General features: G+C 38.5%; 1 protein-coding gene across 1 annotated transcript in view; it reads right to left on the reverse strand.

Moving 5' to 3' along the window:
* Positions 1-16,559, reverse strand: part of ADAM32 (ADAM metallopeptidase domain 32) — a 165,965-nt gene extending 149,406 nt beyond the window's left edge. The window contains exons 1-5 of the mRNA XM_056116661.1: positions 16,529-16,559; positions 12,999-13,075; positions 5,022-5,083; positions 2,365-2,440; positions 511-587 (exon numbers count right to left, since the gene is read on the reverse strand). Of these exons, the coding sequence (XP_055972636.1) occupies positions 511-587; positions 2,365-2,440; positions 5,022-5,083; positions 12,999-13,075; positions 16,529-16,559 (323 nt within the window). The remainder of the gene's footprint in view (positions 1-510; positions 588-2,364; positions 2,441-5,021; positions 5,084-12,998; positions 13,076-16,528) is intronic.
* Between the last annotated feature and the right edge of the window lie 6,569 nt (positions 16,560-23,128).

Genomic DNA, 23,128 nt, shown 5'->3' on the forward strand with positions numbered 1-23,128 from the left:
GGGTGGAGGACTCGAACTCGGGTCAGCCATGTTGGCCGCTTGCAAGGCAAACGCCCTACCCGCTGTGCTATTGCTCCAGCCTGAGCAAAACATAATGCCCAAAATTAGAGAGAGAGTATTGGGGAAATTGTCTGTCATAGAGGCAGGGTGAGGACTGGGATGTAGGGAGGGAGGGGCAGGGATACTAGGGACATTGGTGGTGGAAAATGTGCACTGGTGGAGGGGTGACTATTATATGGCTGAATCTCAAACATTAAATATTTGTAAGTATCTCACGGTGATACAATAAAATTTTTTTAAAAAAGTAATGTGGAGTTCATGCCCAATTCAATCAGCTTAATCAATGGCTGAACAAATAGCAGTACTCCTACATTATTCAAAGGATGTTATCACTAAATAATCTCCACATGGGAATCCTCATCTGGGCATACATAACTACAAATTCACTGAAGCTAATATCTTAATTCTAGTGCTTGCATATCAGTGATAGAAAATGCATAACCGCATAACCTCAGTCCAGAGCATGTGCTGAGTGAGACTACAGAATTTGGATATCCCTCAACATATCCTTGGTAGTAGCATTGTCCCTAGGAAAGAAAAAAATTAAAATAATTACTAAATAATTGACAAATTTTCTAATAACTTTTTACTTCTTTACTAGAGAAATCTTAATATATATTAATAACATAACGAATAATACTTGATATAACTTGATTTTTATACCTAGTTTACACAGTCTTCATGTTTTGTATTAATGTAAGCAAAGTGACATTAAAGAATTTCCATGTGTTTTCTTTCACAGTATTAGATATCTTTTTCAGATTAGTTCACTGGGGATTATTTTACATACCACTTTCAAAAAATTTTCACATGTCTTAGGTAAAGTTATTTTCTAACATATAAATTTGGATCATCAATTACAAAACAACTATATACTATGCAACAAATGTACAACAATAATGTACAGTACATTTTATATTTATGAACATTCACAAAAGTGAAACCATATTCTGACTGATCATGTTTAACAAAATATAAATAATTTAAATTAGTCAGGTTGGTTTCTAACCACATTCTAGAAATAGAGCAAACATGATCACATAAAAAATAATTGTAATTTCAAATTTTACTAGGACTATAACTTAATGCAGAATTTCTTATTAATACAATGCTTTCTGTAGGAATAGGGGCGGAAGGATCATAAAAGGAAAACTTAAATTGGACACCATATTACTTCATCTGAAAAAATGACCAGATAAAGTAATATGGTGTGTTATCTGAAATAAATTATGAATCATCTCTGAAAAGATTGATCATCCTGATCAAAACAAATAGAAAGTACAGTTTCTTGAAAGAAAGATGTATATATGTATACGTATATACATATATATGATATGCTGGAAGAAAATTAAAGAAATATGAATGGATGAAATAGAGTAAGCGAGGTAGATAGTAAGCAGAAACATGGTCAAAAAGGTTAAGTGGGGCCAGACTGAATAAAGGTCTTAGGATATTGACAGAACTCTGTTTTTCACTGAGAAAAAAAAACCCACACTCAGACTCCTTTCATTAAAGTCTAATTCTAATTACCATGTTTGGATCCAACTGGGAGGAGTTAAGGTGTGGAAGCAGGAAGATTATTCGGACATTTATGCCAATGTCCATATTGCACATTCAAATTTCATTTTTTACAGTGGCAGGGAACAAACCCGGGACCTCACAGAGGAAAGGCAGTGCTGTCCCTGTCCTTCAAAGCAGATGAGATGTTTTCATGGAAAAAAGGATTTTCAGCAGATTGGATACAGAGGAAGGAAGTAGATTCTACACATATAATTTGAAGGGTAGTCCAATTTGTGAAGAGTTTAGGTTTTAACAAAGTAAAGATTTTTCAGTCTATTATTTTTTTTTAATTTTGCTTATAATTTTGTTCAAGAGCATATTGCCAGGGAAGTGGCTCATAGCAGAGCACTTGCCTTGCATGAGTGAGGAATGTGGTTGGATCCTGGCACCACATTCCCCAGGCATGTCAGCAGTGACTGCTGAGTACTGAACCAAGAGCATCTCCTGGAAACTTCTGGATATGACTCTCCCCAGTAAAGAAATTAAATAAAATAATTTGTTCAACAAAATACAGAATAAACATATCAAATGGTGCATATGTTTTAGACAGCGTAGTGGGTGTTAACTCAATCAATTAGTCTCTGATTTACTAAGATTTGAGAAAAGACTAAGAAAGGGAGGGATTAAGCAATCAGTAGTTCCCAGTGGTAATAAATGTATTTCCTATAAATACTGTACTAATATCAGAAAAAAATTTTAATTAAAAACTATTTAGATCTATAAAACACAGAAAATAAATCTTACTTGCATATTTAAATAATGAGACTTCAGGGATCCTTCATTATACACGTAAACCATAAAGTTGTCTCCTAAAAGAAATCTGAATATAAAAAAGTGAGAGACTTTTTAAAATTATTCTTTTTAATACATACAAAGCAAAAATCATCAAATAACCTGGCAATAACAAATTGCTTACTTTCTGTTATTTTACATAACATTTTGGAGTGACAGCACAGCTGTAGGGCGTTTGCCTTGCGCGCAGCCAGCCTGGCCGAACCAGGTTCGTTTCCTCCGCCCCTCTCAGAGAGCCTGGCAAGCTACCGAGAGTATCTCGCCCTCATGGCAAAACCTGGCAAGCTACCCGTGACGTATTCAATATGCCAAAACACAGTAACAACAAGTCTCAAAATGGAGACATTACTGGGCCCGCTCAAGCAAATTGATGAACAACGGGAGGACAGTGTTTGTTTATTTTGTTGAAATACAGTCACAACCTTTGTGGTCTATGGCTCCTGTTAGAACACAATAGAGTTGTGAAGTTTTAATACTATTTTGGCCTTTAGAGAATTTTTCACTATTTTGGGAAAAGGCTGAATTTTCTTTTTATGTGTGTATAATTTTATTCAAATTATACAAATTTCCTCAAAATTGCTCTCTAAGCCTACTCTTTTAAATAAGAAACTACATATAAGAAAAATCATAAAGATATAAACTGAATCAAAGATTATATGACTGTGGTTTTATTCTTTCTAAATTTTACTGTCATAAATATGTATTAACTTTATATGGAGGCGAAGAGCACTATGTATCATTAATCTGGAAATGGGTATAGAAATATTACTTGCAATTTTTTTTGTGTTACTTAAGTTTTATTTCCTCATCCTGCTCTCTGCTCAAACCAGTATAATATGTTAACTAGACCACAAATCTGGCTTCTGTTGGGAAACATCCACTAGCACTGAAAAAATACAGGTTTCTACATAATCCACTAGCAGTTAATAACCAAGGCAAACTACTCTGACATACTTCGGACAATTGGTCACATGCCCTTTCTTAAAACTATATACACTTCAACATCAGCCATACCACTTCTCTTTTAGTGCCCTAATATCTTTGTTTACATTTTTTAATTTCCTTCAACTATATCTTGCTTATTCCCTAAACTATTTTCATGTCATTCATTATGAGTATTTTTCTTTAGAGACTTTATGACCAATCCTCCTGCATTTCTGATGTTTCATTTTTACCTATTAAAAAGATTTTGAGGCGGCTGGAGCGATAGCACAGCGGGTAGGGCATTTGCCTTGCACACAGCCGACCCGAGTTCGATTCCCAGCATCCCATATGGTCCCCAAGCACAGCCAGGAATAATTCCTGAGTGCAGAGCCAGGAGTAACCCCTGAGCATTGCCGGGTGTGACCCAAAAAGCAAAAAAAAAAAAAAGACTGTAATAAACACTTATGTTATAAACTAAGTCTTCCAACTAGACATATTTCTGTGTATACTGAATAAGTATTACAGGTGCAACTACTCTAAATATGAATACCTATGCCCTCTGATTTAAGTTCTGTTCCTTCTCCTTCACTGCCCACCAAATCTCTGCTTTATGTCTTTATGTATAATCATCTGGCTAATATTTTTTCTGCTACCTCAATGTGTAAAAAAATTAAAAAATAACTACCTGCCTCTACCAATCATAGTTCTGTTTTTCATTACTTATCATGCTATTTGCAGTAGCTGCCTAATTATTATTACATTGTCATTCTTACGTAGATATTACAATACACTTATATTCTGTACATTGCTCAAGCCCCAATCCTAATATTTTTATCACTATAATCCCAATAAGACATTAAAATCAAATGTAAGTATTCTCACTTTTCATCTTAAACATTTGAAACATTTCTTATGTTTTCATTTACTATTTTATTCAAATCTTTGACCTAAAGGAGTGGGTAAATTCTGCTGCTGATCTATACAAATTCTTTCGTACATTACTCAATAACAAATTGTTTATACATCTTTTTTTAGGAAACTTCCACTCAGCCAAGAAATTTTGTCTCATCTTTCTTAAAATTAATTCATCTGGATCTCCTTTTCAAATTTCTCTGCAAATTTTGAAATGGCAATTTACATTTATGTCTGATATCTCAAAGATATGCCTTTTCTTAAAATCAAGTTTTACACCCAAAATATAATTTAAACTGTCCTCTAGTAAGTTACAAATTGCTCACAAGTCAGCCATTCTGAACTAAATTTCCATCAGAGAATTATATCCTACAGAAAGTTATTTCAATTATCTTCTCAATTCTCTGAAGTATGTAATATCATTTTCCATAAATTAAAACTGAGCTTTCATAATAGTCCATAATCTACCCTTATTACATAGCCCTGATGATGGGCTGGTCTCCCAAATCAAACTCTAATACAAGCAGTTACAGACCTATTTGTTATTGTGATACAATAGTCTGATAACTTAAAATTATAAGATTATTCTTCAATATATGAGTCTTTGTGCTTATTCCTTCTAAGAGACTAATTATATTATTAGGACCCAAACACTAATTAACTCAAAAGATTTGAAACTAAAAATTTCAGTAATAATTTATTTTTATTTTCACTTTATTATATGCAAAAATTTACATTTATAATTAAACACAGAGCTAAGGGATAAAAATTACCTTTTCTTAAGGTGCACAGTATATGGTTGCTCATCTATTCGAATGATATAAGACAATTGTTCCTAGAGAATCCATAAAAACTATGAGTATGGTCAAAAACAATAATAGAAACTAATAATTTATAATCAATACCTACGCATCTGTTTATAATCATTTAAATTCATTTATTAAAATTGCTGTGACGTAAAATATGAAATTTGATCATTATGAAACTGATGATATATTCTATTTCTGTAAATTATAACCAATCTATGGATTTATTTCAGGCTGGAGCGATAGCACAGCAGTAGGGCGTTTGCCTTACAAGCGGCGAACATGGCCAACCCGAGTTCGATTCCTCCGCCCCTCTCGGAGAGCCCGGAAAGCTACTGAGAGTATCTCACCCGCACGGCAGAGCCCGGCAAGCTCCCCATGACGTACTTGATATGCCAAACACAGTAACAACAAGTCTCATGATGGAGACGTTACTGGGCCCACTCGAGCAAATCGATGAACAACGGGAGGACTGTGACCTGTGAAGTGCTTATGTGTAACTCCTGTGAAAGATATATGTAAACTCTTCTGACATAAGGACTATGTGTATATTATAATAATCACTCAAATAGCATCATAGAGTTATTCTACTTTTATCAAGTTTGTATTAAAATCACCTAACAATTTTTCCTTATATAGCCTATTTCTTTTTCTTTTTTGTTTTGGGGCCACTCCCAAATGTGCTCAGGACTTTACTCTGCACTCAGAGATCACTCCTGTCAGGCTCAAGAAACTCTAAGAGGTTGCTGGAGATTGAACCTGGTGTTGGCCATTAACAATGGAAGCACTTACCACCATACTGTATCCCTGATCCCTCTATTTCTTTTTACAAGCAATTTTTTTTTTGCTTTTTGGGTCACACCTGGACATGCACAAGGGTACTCCTGGCTCTGCACTCAGGAATTACTCCTGGTGGTGCTCAGGGGACCATATGGGATGCTGGGAATCGAACCCAGGTCGACTTCGTGAAAGGCAAACACCCTACCCGCTGTGCTATCGCTCCAGCTCCTAACAAAAGATTCTTAAAACTTGATATTCCCTTTCATTTTTATCTCATTCTACTCTAAAGTCAAGACATGGTTAATAAAATAGCAGGGCCTACAGGGAAGCTAATCAGGAAAATAATATGCCTAACATTCTCCAGATCTGCATAACCTTCAAGAATGACCAATGTATTACTAATGGTCTCTGAGCATCACTGGCTCAATACACAACTATCACAAGTGGCTCCAAGCTAATTTTAGGGAAAATTGCAGCCTTCCTTTAAATGTTGAATCCTCTTGAATAGCCTTTAACTCTATAGACTTAATTAGGATTTCATTCATTAGGATGGGAAATGGGAAGTTATTCCTTATCTAATTAATTTGGCAACCCATATTTTCCACTTATATATCCTGAGAAGAAAAAGAAGATGGGAGATATTGCATTTTCTCATTTTATATTATAAAACTACGATTATACTGTGGTACTGGAATAAAGATGGACTCTGAGACCAATGGAATTGAGATCCCTTACATAAATCCTCACATTTTGTCAGTTAACTATGACAAATGAGCTTGTTGCAAGAAGTGTGGCAAGGAAAGTATCTTTAATTAATGGTGCTAGGAAAAGTGGAATGCATAGCCACAAAAAGAGAGAAAGAAAGGAAGGAAGGAAGGAAGGAAGGAAGGAAGGAAGGAAGGAAGGAAGGAAGGAAGGAAGGAGGGAGGGAGGGAGGGAGGGAGGGAGGGAGGGAAGGAAGGAAGGAAAAAGGAAGGAAGGAAGGAAGGAAGGAAGGAAGGAAGGAAGGAAGGAAGGAGAGGGAGGGAGGGAAGGAAGGAAGGAAGGAAGGAAGGAAGGAAGGAAGGAAGGAAGGAAGGAAGGAAGGAAGGAAGGAGAGGGAAGGAAGGAAGGAAGGAAGGAAGGAAGGAAGGAAGGAAGGAAGGAAGGAAGGAAGGAAGGAGGGAGGGAGGGAGGGAGGGAGGGAGGGAGGGAAGGGAGGGAGGGAGGGAGGGAGGGAGGGAGGGGGAGGGAGGGAGGGAGGGGGAAATAAAGGACAAGAATAAAGAGCAAAAAAAGAAAAAAAGGAAAGGAAAGAAACTGTGTGTATCTAACAGTACACACAATAGTTAATTCAAAGTGAATTAAGGATCTCAAGATTACACCAAAAAAGATTTAGAGGAAAACATAAGCAGAACTCTTCAGAATTCAGACCTCATTGGTGTCTTCAGTGACTTGACCCTGTGGACAAAGAAAATCAAAGCAATAAACAAGTTTGAACTATATCAAACTAAAAAAAAATTTTCATGGGCAGAGAATCTTGTACACAAAACTAAATAGACACCCTACTGAATGGGAGAAAATGTTTGCACAGCACACGTCATATAACGGGACTAGTATCCAAATATCAAAGTATTCATAAGCTCACCAACATAAAAAACGATAACCCCATTAAAAAATAGATAAGGGCTGGAGCGATAGCACAGCAGGTGGGGTGTTTGCCTTTCACTCAGCCGACCCGGGTTCAATTCTCAGCAACCCATATAGTCCTGTGAACACCTCCAGGAGTAATTCCTGAGAGTACAGAGCCAGAAGTAACCCCTGTGCATCCCCAGGTTGACCCAAAAAGCAAAATAATAATAGTAGTAGTAGTAATAATGATAATAATAATAATAATAAAATAAAGAGGGGCCTTTTTTGTGCTGCCTTGGAGAAAATATCAATGTAAACACATAGAATGATTTCCTTTAAAATTGTTAAGGAACACCTGTTAACTGAAGCCTCATTCCATAATGTGCAGACTTGTGTCTCTAAGTTTTTAGAAAGAACGATACTTTTATTCTAAAATAATTGTCAGAAAATTTTATTTTATACAATTTCCTTAACAGACTTTTAATTAGTTTTTCATACATGTAACTATATGACATATAGTTAACCAACTTCTGTGCCCTCCTTTTGTTCTCATCTGCCAACCACCCAGTTGTAGGACCACGCACCAGCAGAGGCCAATATAAAACCCAGGCAGGTGTGCTACGTGACTTGGGACGCTGCCCTTTCCACTCCACCCCACCTTGGGGTGACTTTCCAAGCCTCAGTAACTGTGCCAACACCTGGAATCACACGCATAATTTCTGTACTTCACCTACCCCACACACTCTATGGGCTAGTGGTTTTGAAACTACAGGGTCTAAATTCAGTGCCAGAAAACCTGCATAAAAGCCCTGGTAACTACACTGGAGGAATGAGATCTACACCTGCTTGTGCCACTGAACTACCAATACATGATAATGGAAATAGAGTAACTGAAGCCTGTTAAGGAGGACCTCAAATCAACACTCGATGCAGTGGCAATAAAAATTAAGCAAACACTGGCTATGAAAACTAAACAATCACTAGAAAAAGAGATGAGTGATAGTACAGCAGGTAGGGTGCTTGTCTTGCACACAGCCAACCTGGGTTCAAGCCCCAGCACCATATATGATCATAAGCAACACCAAGAGTGATCCCGGAGCAGAGACAAGAATGAGCCATGAGCATCACTGGGTGTAGCACTGCACGGTAGCACTGTCCTCCCGTTGTTCATTGACTTGCTCAAGCGGGCACCAGTAACATCTCACAACAAATTGTGAGACTTGTTACTGCTTTTGGCATATCGAATACACCATGGGTAGCTTGCCAGGCTTTGCCATGAGGGCTAGATACTCTTGGTAGCTTGCTGGGCTCTCCGAGAGGGGCAGAGGAATCAAACTCGGATTGGTCTCATGCAAAGCAAATGCCCCACCCACTGTGCTATCACTCCAGCCCAAAGTATCATGTAATTTAGACTCTTTCAAATTCTAATTAAAGAAATAACAAAATAACTACAACATAATCATTCACTGGCAGAACAAGGCCAAGATCTTATTGAAATAAGGAGAACCGTCTCTCAAATCTCTGTCTTTAACTTCTGCTCAAGAAAACTGGGTAATTTCATTGAAAAAATATGGTAAAAGATTTTAATGCAAAGAATGAAAGTGGAAAATAAAAGTCAAGAACAAGTAGTCAAATTGTGTCATCATAAGCAAAATCTCAGTATTTTGCTGAGATTTCTCAACATTTCTCAACATTTTCCAACTGTTGGCCCTCTGACCTTGTTTCCTTGTTGTGGTCCTTGTCCTACCTATTAGGACAAGGACCTAGTATCATGTTGTGACCTCATACATTTACACAATTTTCACCTGTGGTCCCCTTGAAATATCCTGGGAAGACAGGGCATGGCTATATATTGTTCCATTCATATAATATCGCATCTCTATAAAAAATGAGATCAGAGTACTTTATGACTGACTAGTCAATCTCCTATATTCTCTCTTATGTTTATTTATGTATTTTGGCTTTGGAGCACTAAAAAATCATCAGGTTCCCAGGATAGATAGGTTGGAGGGAAGTTCTCTTGCATGAAAGCTATGTGCAGAAGTTTTTTTGAGCTATCTCCGTGTGTGTGTGTGTGTGTGTGCGCGTGTGTGTGTGTAGCAAAAAAAAAAGTACAGGATAAATTCGATCAACTCAAAGAAGTCTTGATTCAGAGTACGAAAGAATCCATATAAATGGAATTGTAGGCGCTAAAGAACACAACAGCAAGCAATGGTTACAGAATTTTGAATGCAGAAAACCAAATCGCAAATTTGGTTTTCACTGAAAAATAGAGGTCCCTAGTTAATTGGAAAAACTTTGAGAGATGTGGCAAGTTTATGGGCAGGAGGCTGTGAGTTTGAAGGGGCTAAATCTTGGTTAAGTAAGGAAGTATCATTCAACTGCTCGTTTGCTCAACTTATTGTGTTGGGATGTGTAGAGTGACTCTTAGGAATCACTTCTCTCAACAGATTGCTTGAGGGTACAGGAATGCCTCTGCTAGCTCTGAACTCAGTGCCCAGCTCTCAGTCACTTGCAGACTTGTATAACTGGGGAACCATGTTTGTAGTGTATCCTTCCTTGTTGTTGAGGAGCTTGTGCCTAAGTTTGTTTCACAGTGCTATACATGCCCAGGCTTCTAGTCAGTAGTGTTCTCTCCGGGGAGGACGTCTCTGCCCCCCGGGTTCTTTCAATGGGGCAGATTCTGTATTTAATGCAATTTTGGTGTATATTTGCAGTGAAGGCTGTGAATCTGTGCACCACACAGATTCTCAACACATGTTCATATTTACCCTGATAGTATTAAAATCTCTGCCTTAAAATGTGTTTCTTTCGGTTTCCACTTCTTTGGTGTATCTTCTTCCATCCCCTCACCTGGAAGCTATGTGAATCTATACAGCAAACTTAACCTTCTGAAACAGCATATAACTGGACCCGCACCTATATGCTCTGGGCCAAATTAAAAATTACTGAGATAAATCCATTGACATTTAGGATGACTATTATTTCCAAGGTCTTACTGTAGCTATTTTACCTTATTACCTTCTGGTTATATTATTGCTCTGTGTCTTTAGTTTACTTAAGCTTAATTTAGTGTTTTGTGTTTTTGTTAGTTTCAGAGCCCCACTAGGAAGTGTTTGGGGCTACCAGGGATTTCTCCTGGTGCTTTCCTTGGAATGTGTGATGCCAGAAATTGAACGAACAGTCTCACACATACAACTGCTCTGCCACTGAGCCACATGCTGAACCCTCTACTGGTTCTTTTTTAATTTGTTGTTTTTCATGATGATCAATATACCCTTTTTAATATATTGTGTCTCCACTCTAGATTTTATCTTTGTGGTTATCAGGAGGTTTACACTCGTGTAATATATATCCTAGATAAATATTCCTTTTTCTACTAATAGCAATTCATTTGTCTATATAGAATATAAATGTTCCATCCTTTTAGACTCCAATCTTATTGTTTAATGTCACAAATGTTATTTCATAGCTGTTGCATTCGGAGATGGTCGTTCCATTGAGAGCGAATGGGGTGTCAGGAACGAGGCTCTTTCTCATAAACATTGTCTTCGTAAGATTCAGCTGTAGTCCTACCTTTCCACACTCACGGTCAAAGTCGGCCAGCATTTGTGCCACTTGGCTGATGTTTGGTGTTATTAAAACAATGTCATCAGCAAAGCGGAGGTGGTGTAGTTGCCGACCATCTATCTTCACTCCCATTCCTTCCCATTCCAGTCGTCGCATGACGTTCTCGAGGGTGGCACTGAAGAGTTTCAGTGAGATGGTATCACCCTGCCGCACCCCTCTCTTCACATCAACGATCACTTCTTTGTAGAATGGTGAGATCCTGGTAGTGAATCCGCAATACAGCTCACGGAGGATCCTGATGTATTGGGCTTGAATGCCCTGATTGGCTAGGGCTTCAATGACCACTTCCGTCTCAACAGAATCAAAGGCCTTCTTTAAATCAATGAACGTTAAACAGAGCGGCATCTTGAACTCCCGAGAAACCTCAATGAGCTTGGTTATCGTGTGGATATGGTCGATGGTGCTGAATCCTTTGCGGAACCCGGCTTGCTCGCATGGTTGTCCTTCATCTAGTGTTCTGCTAATCCTATTTAGGATGCCATTGTTGACAACATTGACGAGGAATACGATTGACTGGTTCAGCACCTCCATGAATGTGTGAGGAACGCCGAGAGAGAGATAGCCACAAAAAAACGCCTGTCTTCGAAAACTCTTGAGCTAATTCGCCAGCGTGGTTTGGCGCATGCCTCAGGCAACCGCAAGCTAACGTCCGAGCTCGCAAAGCAGTGCAGAGATGCGATCAAGGAAGACCTCAAAGAGAGAAGAGCAGAAGTATTGGTAGATGCGGCAGAAGCCAGGAAAAGTATTCGTAACGCCCGCCTGTCCTTCGCCAACTACAAGACCAAGATGACTGCCCTCCGACGTCCTGATGGATCCATCACATCCTCCAGAACGGCAATGGAGAAGATTATCCATGACTTCTACTCAAATCTCTTCGATAGCCATGTCCACTTGCCGACATACCAAATTCCACAGGATGGATATGTCGTTCCCAATGTTCTCCCTTCCGAAATCCGACACGCCATTCCATTGGTAAAGAAACAAACAGCACCCGGCCCAGACAAGGTCAGACCTGAACACCTGAAGAACCTGCCGTCAGCACTCATCAATACACTGGCTCGGCTCTTCACTCGCTACCTGTCTGAATGCAAGGTTCCGTCCCAATGGAAAACCAGCAGGACCGTACTACTGTTCAAGAAGGGAGACATCCATGACATTGGCAACTATCGCCCGATCTGCCTATTGTCTGTCATCTACAAGTTGTTCACTCGAGTCATCCTATACCTTAATATAATTTTAAAATGTTAAGTGTGTTTTTGCTAGAATATAGGACTTGCTTTACTGAATTTCATTTCTATTACTTAGACACTTAGTATATAGTTACATGCATGAAAAACTCATTAAAAGTCTGTTAAAGAAATTGAATAAAATAAAATAGTCTAACAATCATTTTAGAATAAAGGTATTGTCCTTTCTAAAAACCTCGAGACACAAGTGTGCACATTATGGAATGAGGCTTCAGTTAACAGGTGCTCCTTAACAATTTTTAAAGAAATCATTCTATGTGTTTACATTGATATTTCTCCATTTCCAGGGGTGCTGGGACAATCCAGCGTGAGGGTGGTGGTAGCCTGGGTGCAATTGAGGGGTGCTTTCTGTTTACCTTTAAAAAAATTTTTTTCAGGGGACGCTGAGTAATTTTTTTTCTTAAAAGCAAGAGGTAGATCAAGTGTGGGAACTTCTGATCTAAATCATCTATATATCACTCAAATAAATCCCTAAATACATTATTTCCAGCACTTGAATTTCAAAAACAGTTTTACCATGAGGAGATGACAAAAGTTACATAAAATAAATCATTTTGATTTAAACTATGAATTTAAAAATTCCTTATCCGCAACATTGTTGTATACTTATAGTCAAACACTCAGAAGAGTGGTACATTCCATTGCTATGTAATAAGTAAAACATAACATATCTTACATCTTCTTTTGAATTATCACTTAAATTTGTTTGGATTTTTTCTGGAATTATAATTTGTACAGATGAAATTTGAGAACCTGAAAAAAAGAGAAAAAAAGATAGTTCTAAAAGACTGCACAAAGGGGAGGGTAACTAACACTTTGTTTAACTTAAAGTATTTGCTGCTTTTACATAAAACATAACAAATAGACACCCTCTAATTAAAAATATAATAGCACCAGGAGAGTGACTCAATGGCAATAAAATGTCACTTTGCAAGCACCATAGCATTAGGTCAGACCAAGAGTTTGATCTCCAGTGCAGCATGCATGAAATGTGCATGGTTTCGGTAGCTCTGTTATTTCGGAGCCCTATTATCACAACACTGTGTGATTTCTGGTCCATTCCCAGGTGTGTATAAGCACAACTAAAGTGAGAAATCCCTGGCAAGCACCATAACCAAAGATGCTGTAAGGACTGCAACTAATGTGATGGCCAATGAGCATGTGCTTAAGCACTGCTGTAATCACTGGCAAGCACTACGGCAAAGATGGTCTTACGAGTACAGTATAAAGTGAGCTCATAATTGGAAAGAATGTGCAAGCCCCAGTGAGCACTAGGGTCAAATGTGTGAGCACCACAACCATATGTGTGACCCACCCCCAAAGTGACAAAAATAAATCTACGAGTACCAAAACCAAGCATGCATGAACCTGTTATTGGAACAATGACCAAAGGGAGGGAAGGAACAAATACTAATGTGTATGTTTTATATACACATATATATGTGAGTTACATCATACCAAAGTGACACAATGTCAAAGATAAAGGATCCAATGAACATATGAATAGAAAAAAAAACACCATTTCAATGTTACAAGGGTAAAAATATAGACTAACAAAAAATTTTGCAATAGTATACAAGGAAGAAAGATTGAAGAAAAGCTTCAATTGTCTTCAAAGCTCTTCAAGAAAACATGATCTAAGGAGTATACCCAACAGAACTATCATTAAAATATAGGGACAAGACATATTTACAGGGAAATAAATCATAAATCATAAATCATAAATTTACAAGGAAAATAAATCATATGCTCTTGTCATAAAAAAGTAAATTCCTCTGATTAAGTGACCAATAGAGTTAAGGGAAAGGATCAAATAAAATTAAAGCACCAACTAAAATTAAATGAAGGATAAAGGCTAAAATAACTAAGAGTCATGGTTATTCAATAAAATGAGAGTATTATAAGGAAGTATAGATAGAGGAGAATGTCAGAGATACCTAGAAACTTCCTTAAATTTATTGCAGACAGGTAAAAGTCACCTTCCATGTGGCTCACATGGTTTGATCACTGGCACCAAATATGAGCCCCAGAGCACTCACTATCAGGTGTGATCCCTGAGCACAGAATCAGGAGTAATCCATGAGCATAGCCAGACGTGGCTCAACCCCCCCCCAAAAAAAAAATATATATATATACATATATACATATATATTACAACATGGTTAAAGAGCTGGAACTCAAGTAGCATAAATATAAACCTATTACCTAAATACAGAAAGATATAGAAAAACTAGGATAAAAAGTACCATAATCAAAGAGGAGACAGGGGGCTGGAGCAATAGCACAGGGTGTAGAGTGTTTGCCTTGCATGTGGCTGACCCAGGTTTGATTCCCAGCATCCCGTATGGTCCTCTGAGCACTGCCAGGAGTAATTCCTGAGTGCAGAGCCAGGAGTAACCCCTGTGCATCGCCAGGTGTACCCAAAAAGCCAAAACAAACCAACAAAAACAAAGAGGAGACAAACAATGGATATTGGGAGGAAGAAAGACATATTCTGGGGCTGGAGCAACAGTACAGGGGGTAGGACATTTGCCTTACACACAGCCAACCCGGTTCAATTCCTAGCATCCCATAAGGTCCCCTGAGTACCACCAGGAGTAATTTCTGAATGCAGAGCCAAGAATAACTCCTGTGCATAGCCAGGTGTGACCCAAAAAGCAAAAATAAATAAATAAATAAATAAATAAATAAATAAATAAACCTACACAAAATCCCTTACTTTTTTTTTTGCTTTTGCTTTTTGGGTCACACCCGGCGATGCTCAGGGGTTACTCCTGGCTCATGCACTCAGGAATTACTCCTGGTGGTGCTCGGAGGACCATATGGGATGCTGGGAATTGACCATGTTGGCTGTGTGCAAGGCAAATGCCCTACCCGCTGTGCTATCGCTCCAGCCCCCAAACTCCCTTACTTTAAAAGGAAAGGAAAAGAGAGGAAAGAAGGAAGGAAGGAAGGAAGGAAGGAAGGAAGGAAGGAAGGAAGGAAGGAAGGAAGGAAGGAAGGAAAGAAGGAAGGAAGGAAGGAAGAATGAAAGAAAGAAAGAAAGAAAGAAAGAAAGAAAGAAAGAAAGAAAGAAAGATCCAAGATGACCAAAGGAATTATCTGAGAGTGTTTCTATGGCACTAAAACAATGCAGCAAAATTGTTTTCGACACAGACTCCCACCGACAACCCCACAGAGAAAATTCACTAAAAACCTAACCACCATTTCTGGGTGATTATCTTCTGTGGAACAAGGAGCAATGGCTGATTTGAAAATGTGTGAGCTTGACTCCAAGACTGTGAAAGAACAGAACTTTGCCCTGAGAAAAAAATTATAGCTAGTCAAAAAACAGCTCCAGACTTAAAGCTGCTCACAAAGATTGAGCTGTAGGACCTTCTGCCTGTTGCTCTGTCACACCGGGTGAGGCCTGCCTCTGGCTGACATCACTGGGCCTATTCCAGCATGGGAAGCACAGCCTCTCACTGCTGTGCAGGCCCTAGCAACCCCCACACCAGGTATTAAGTGCCATATCAAGAATTCACACCATAATTCCTGAAGTGCATGGTTGTGTAAGACAGACCTACTCAACAAATTACACACTGCTTACTATTATGCTTCTTGGCAGTCTGTAATGATGGTCAGAGAAGAAAGAGAGTAACCTCCAGCCTAATTTCTCAGAATCTTTAATAAGGTTAATTACAAACAGTCCCCACAACACATGAGGAATACTAGAAAACCAATACAGAAAACATGCAGAACCCATCAAGTTCAATGAGTGAAACCAGTATCAATGGAGACCCAAACAACACCAACCAGTTCAGACAATCCCCAGGAGATGTCTTTATCCATGAGGAGGATTCATGAGCTCAAAGAAACACTAGCACAGTCAATCAGCAAAGCACAAAGACATATGAGTCAAAACAAAATCAAACACTAATTCCAGAAACGACTGAAATTAAGAGCATGGTATGTAATATTTTTTAAAGTCTCCGTAGACGCTCTGAATATCAGAATAACAGCAGTTGAACAAAAGATCAAGAAACTTCAAGATGAGAAAGGAGGAAACCAGCAGGAGGAGGAAAATAAATCTCAAAAGAAAAAACTGCATAACAGAGAATTATGGGATGATTCAAGAGAAACAATACAAGAATCATCAGCATACATGAAAAACAGCAAGGCAAATGTGATGAAGAAAAATAGTTAAACAAATCATCAGTAACTTGCCTGTTCTCCCTGGCAACTCGAGTTCGGCCATCTTCCAGGGGCTAATGGACAGCCAGGTGGGGCCTATAGTGTCGAGACACACGGAGCCTCATGGAATGGGGGTGGAGCCAGCTCTTTCCTCCCCCCTCCCCAAAGAGACCCTGAGTCACTGCCCACAAACGAACCCCATGGCCACCCAACAAGCTGCTTAAGTCATGATCCCAGAGACTCAGAAACAAATCTTGGAACCCAGCAGCTTTTGGAAGAAATTCTTCCAGATTTAATCATTAAAATTTCAGAATTCCAAAATCACATGGCAGCATGACATCATATGCTATTCATAATCAGCAATAGAGAACAAACTGTCTAATGTTGTCTTTTCAGCAGGTCTGAGTGTTGGGGTAAAATCCCAAATCATAATGGTGGGCCTGGTGTCGAAATATTAAATGTAATCAAAGTAGAGAGAGGAACGTGGAAATCATCTGCCACACAAGTAGGGGGAGGGTGTGGGATGAGGGTGTAAGGTGTGCATTGGTAAATGGACGGGTGTTTCATCATTGTATGACTGAGAATTAAACCCAAAAGTTTTGTAACTGTTCTCACTGTGATTCAATAATCAAATTTATAAAATAAATAAATAAATCATCAATAAGAATTTCTCAGAATTGAGAAATACGTGCACGATATCCAAGAGACCCGAAGGATTCAGTGAAAGTAAACCTAACCAGAAAAACTCCAACACACATTATACTCAAAATGACAAAATTCAGAGATAAAGGCAGAGTATTGAGAGCAGCAAGATTTTAAAAAGAAGTTATATGCAAAGGAAAGCCCAGAAAATACACAGATCTGTCAAATGAGACTCTACAAGCCAGAAAAGTATTGAAGGAACAAAAACCACATAAAAGCTCAACGAAATAAATATTTCACCAGAATATTTTATCACCTTTATTATCATTCAGATTTTAAGGAATGACACAGATCTTCATGAACAAGCAACAGCTAAGGAAATTCGTAGTCTTGCAAGAAGCATTAAAAGAATTCCTGTAAAGGACAGGAGAAATGTCCCAAAATGTGGCATTGAGTATTGTACTTACTAATGGTGTATATGGTCCTCTGCTAGTTTAAGGAAGGTTAAAAACATATTGCAATCATTCATCACAAATTGACTTTTTTTAAGTTATTTTCTAGTGATTCTGTCTGCTGATCTTTTAAGATTTATTGGAGCAAGTAATATGAAATAATTTTGTTATATGTCTGACAAGAGGTTAGACTTGGGGGATGGGATGGAAGGAAACCTGGGGACATTGGTGGAGGGAAAGGGACATTTTGGAAAACACGAGCTGCAGTCCAAAGCTAAAGTAATCAAGATAAACTCCCAGTAGTGTCCTACAAAGCTGCAACGAAACTCGAATCCTTTCAGAACAAGGAGCAGGCTGACAACAGATCCCACCATTCCAAGCAAAGGGTAGAACATTTTTGTTATGCCAAACAAAATTAGATTCTCCCGATTCACATCTGACAACGAAATAAAATCTCAAAGTCAGAAAAGAGACTTTCTACAGAGAGGGAGGAAAGCTGGTTTAGACCTACCTTTGCCTGCTGAGACCACACTGAGCATTTAGCTGGGGCTCAGAACTGGTTAAACATAGGATATTTGACCAATAACAGATGTCTTGCAGGTTGGCAGGAGCTTGGTGTTGGAAAATGCCAGATGCAGGCAGAGTAAATACCCTCGTCAATTCCAGGTCAACTTGATTTGGTAAGTGCTAGTGGGCACTCCATTATTGCCCAATATTGACAACCCCTGTTAGCACAGTTGTACTTATGTCAGACAAAACAAAGTTCAAACTAAAGGATGGACATTGTATACTGATTAAGGAACTAAGAGTTTACTCTTGTAAGCATATATGCATTTTAATGAAGGAGCAGCAAAGTTACTAAAGCTAGCACTAACAGACCTCAGAAATCATTAGCAGTATAATAGTAACAGAAAACCTTTTTTAAACATTTATTTAATTGAATCACAGTTCTATACACAGTTACAAAGTTTTTCAAGATAGATTTCAGTCCTATAAATGTTCCAACACCTGTTCCCTCATCAGTCAGTGTACATTTCCCATCAACAATGTTAATGTCTCCCATCTCCCTACTGCCATCCCCCACACCCACCTCTATGGTAAGCACTTTTCTTTCCTTTATTATTTTCTTTCTCTCTCTCTCGACAGTAAACTTTAACAACCCACTCTCATCATTGAACTTTAAGCTGAATCATAACACAAATGTCCATAAAGTCATGAAGATTGAAATCACATCATGTTTCTTTGCAGACCATAATTCTATGGCACTGTAGCACTGTCCTCCCATTGTTCATCGATTTGCTCCAGTAGGCCCAGTAACGTCTCCATTGTGAGACTTGTTACTGTGTTTGGCATATTGAATACGTCACGGGAAGCTTGCCAGGCTTTGCCGTGTGGGCGAAATACTCTCGGTAGCTTGCCGGGCTCTCCGAGAGGGGTAGAAGTGTCGAACACGGGTCGGCTGCGTGCAAGGCAAATGCCCTACCCATTGTGCTATCGCTCCAGCCCACCATAATTCTATAAGGGTAATTACTTACTACAAAAAGAATTATGAAAGAAGCAGATCCAGTATGGTGAGTAAAGAAGCAAACTAAGCGCACTCTCACCCCCTCAACAAAGCTACAGACAAGGTAGAATTATAGAATATTATATGAGGCCCCACTGAGAAATTATACTGGAGAGATGAGTGACCATTCCAGCAGATTCTCTGCTATGGAACGTGGAGGAGCAGCTGCCTAATTCACAACTAAAGATTGTGGTAGTGGGAAGAAGTTGGGGGTTGCACTGAGATAGCTGATGATGCTTTCCCATTCTGAGGATAATGTCGTATACTCACATCAAGAAGGTCAGCGTTCCGTACCATGTAAACACAAACAGAAAACACCAAGACATGTTAAAAATTAAATGGCAAAATTGCAAGAATATAGGATTAGTTCTGAGAGCAGCTAGAGCAAAGCAAAAATTTAAATATAAAGTAATCCCTAAAAAAAACTCAGAAAATCTAACAAACTAAATATCCAGGCCAGAAGGAAATCATATAGTACAGACAACACATAGAGACCCAAACAATAATACCCGATCTGACTAGGTAATCATTCAAATGTAAAGAAGTGACACACAGTTTTACATACAAACAATGGTTTAGGAAGTCCATTGTCACTAAAACAGCTCATAAAAATATACATTCAATGTCTTCTATAAAGGACAAAGAAGTCTACTTGAAAGATTCGCAGGAAACATAATGCAAGAAAGGGAAGAAATAACATGGTCTTTACTTATGGACAAAGGACGTCCTTGCTTAGAAATTGGAAGGTGATACAAGCTCAGACCTGCAGAGTCTGTTCATCTCAAGGCAAACATTATTAGAAGATACAAACAAGAAGAGGCAAATGGAGCTTACAACTACATAAACGGCAGATATCAAAATACAGAGGACAAAATAAAAGGAGGCAAAAGAAGCAAAAACGAACTGCACAAATATCCAAAGGGAAAAAATATGGCAATTAAAAAAAAGAGAGAGAAACTTACGTCAACATAGTGAAGGTCATATACAACAAACCCACAGCTAACCATGTCAAGACTGCAGGTCTGGGACAGGGAGACTGTAAGGTCTAAGGCACATATGTTGCACGTAGCCAGCCCAGGTTGGTTCCAGGCACCACAAGGGCCTCAGAACCACTGTGTGTGGCCATGGAAACCCACCAGAACTGCTGGCACTGCAGGATCTGAACAGCAGCACAGTCTCAGGCCCTCACAGCTGATCATGAATCACTGAGAAGGACCCCAGTCCTTTCGAACACCACTTGGGAACTCTCCCCTACCCCCCAGTCCAAAATAGAAAAAAATGAAAGTCTGTCCTTTAAAATCAGCTACAAGACAAAGATAACCACTCTCCTTTGTTGCTGTTATTCAACATACTCTTCAAAGTCCTAGTCAATGCAATTAGGCAAGCAAAAGAAAGAAAAGAATTCAAGTTGCAAAAGAAATATTTTTATATTTGCATATATCACATAGAAAACACTAAAGAGTCTAGCAAAAAAATTCATAAGTAATAAGCACAATAATGAAGTGTCAGGCTATAAAATCAATACACAAAATATGTTGCACATTATACGCAAGCAATAATGCATAGTAATATTTAAATGGATTATTGTTTACAATGATATTGTAAAAAATAAAATCAAGTGACTAGAAATCACTTTATCACAGGAGATGAGAGAGTACAGGAGGTAAGTCACAAGCCTTGCATTCATCTCACTGGTTTGACCTCCAGCACCAAATGTGACCTCCTGAGCACTGTCAGGGTGCTCTGAGCACTTAGAAGCAGGAATAGCCCCTGAGCAACTCTCAATGCACTCCCCAACAAAAATAAAACAGAGGAAGTGAAAACGTATTTATTAAAAACTGTATCACTATTAAAAGACATGAGGAAATTAGAATGCATTTCTTGTTCATGGATTGCAATAATTGGCATGGTTAAAGAGACTATCATACCCAATATACTATGCAAATTAAATGCAAGTCATAAAAATTCCCCTGGCATTCTTCAGGGACATAGCGATAGCACAGCGGTAAGGCGTTTGCCTTGCATGCAGCCAACATGGCCAACCCGAGTTCGATTCCTCCGCCCCTCTCGGAGAGCCCGGCAAGCTACCAAGAGTATCTCACCAGCACGGCAGAGCCTGGCAAGCTCCCCGTGACGTATTCGATATACCAGGCACAGTAACAACAAAGTCTCTAATGGAGACGTTACTGGGCCCGCTCGAGCAAATAGAATACATACTGCTAAAATTTATAAACATAAAACTCCCCAAATAGCCAAAACAATTCTGAGGGGATAGAAAGGAAAGGAAGCAACACATCCCCTGCTATTCACTACACTAAAGCTTTAGTCATCAAAACTGCGGTACTAGAATAAAGGCAGACCCTCATGAATGTTCTCCTTTTATAGCAACATGGATAAAACTTAATAGTGTTTCTGTTTAATAAAATAAATCAGGAGGAGAAATACAAATGCCAGAGATCTCATTATATCTGGCATATTAAGAAACTAAACAAGCAAATATTCCCATAAAAACAAAAGCCGAGGTACTGAGATCAGCAAGAGGGCATGATAGGAAAAAGTCCCAGGAACTGTAGTGAAAGAAAATTGGCACTTTGGGGTGGGTGTAATGTAAAGTTTAAACATTTACTGTAATACTATAGTTTTACTATAGTACTACTACTACTACTAATAATAATAATAATAATAACAATAATCAAAACAAGAACAAATATTAAAAAAGTATATGAACACCCCAGTCAGTTGCCCTGTCAGTTGTGCAAACCCTGATGATGATGTACCACAGCAAACTTATGTAAATGCAATAATATGCGTGAGCACCACAACTTAACACTACAATGCCTGGTGAGCACATATGTCTGCATGCCCTGTGAATAAATAAATGTGTCCCCCCTGATCACTGTCACTGAGTGTGTAACTACAGTGTGCAGCAACAGAGATATGCAAAGAGGGGAATAAATAAAACCAGTTAAAATTGTGTGTGTGTGTGTGTGTGTCACACACACACATTAAGATAACATAAAAAAGTCAAAAATGGGATGAAATACTGCACAGATACGAATTCAAATACTTTTTCAATTGTAAACGTATCTTGAAAACCAGTGTTACCTCAATAAAAAATAAAAATCAGTGTGTCTATTTTCTCTTTTTTTGTGGAAATCTGGATTAGCCACTTTTTGAAAAAATATTTCTTTTTTAAGTAAGTAAGTATTTAAGTAAGTTGTTCTTTGAATTTTATATTGGACCATAAATTTATCTATTTTTAATAATAGTAATTGTTTTGATTATTATTAGTAGTAATAATAGTAGTAGTATCATAATAAAACTATAGTATTATAGTAAATGTTTAAACATTACACTACACCCACCCCAAAGTGCCAATTTTCTTTCACTACAGTTCCTGGTATTTTTTTCCTATCCATGCCTTCTTGCTAATCTCAGTACCTCCGCTTTACACCCACCAACTGCCCCTAGCACCGTGTAATCCGATCAATGGCCAAGACCCAGAGACTATAAAACCCAGCTTCCAGACATCTTATTATTTCATTCTTACTTTAGACAACCTGGCAGGCTACCGAACGTAACCTGCCCACACGGCAGAGTCTGGCAAACTCCCCGTGGCATACCCAATATGCCAAATACCAGTAACAATGATGGGTCTCATTCTCCTAACCCTGAAAGAGCCTTGAATATGGCACTTTTTAAAATATCAAGGCTAGGATGAAGGAGACGTTACTGGGGCCTGCTTGAGGCAATTGATGAACAACAGGACAGGATGATCGTGATCGTGATTGTGATCATTCTTGACAGGGGTTGTATCTTTTACTTGCCATGTTCAAACACATGGAAGTTCAGTGAAAAATTTATTGTAGCATTTAAATGATATCTTCTGACAGTAGATAGATGAGCCATGAGGCAAGAGATGCCAAAATCTCCTCAGAAGCATCAAATTCACCGCCTTATGCTTTATTTTATTTT

Source organism: Sorex fumeus, unplaced genomic scaffold, assembly GCF_029834395.1.
Source record: "Sorex fumeus unplaced genomic scaffold, SorFum_2.1 ptg000033l, whole genome shotgun sequence".
Taxonomy (NCBI): Eukaryota; Metazoa; Chordata; class Mammalia; order Eulipotyphla; family Soricidae; genus Sorex; species Sorex fumeus.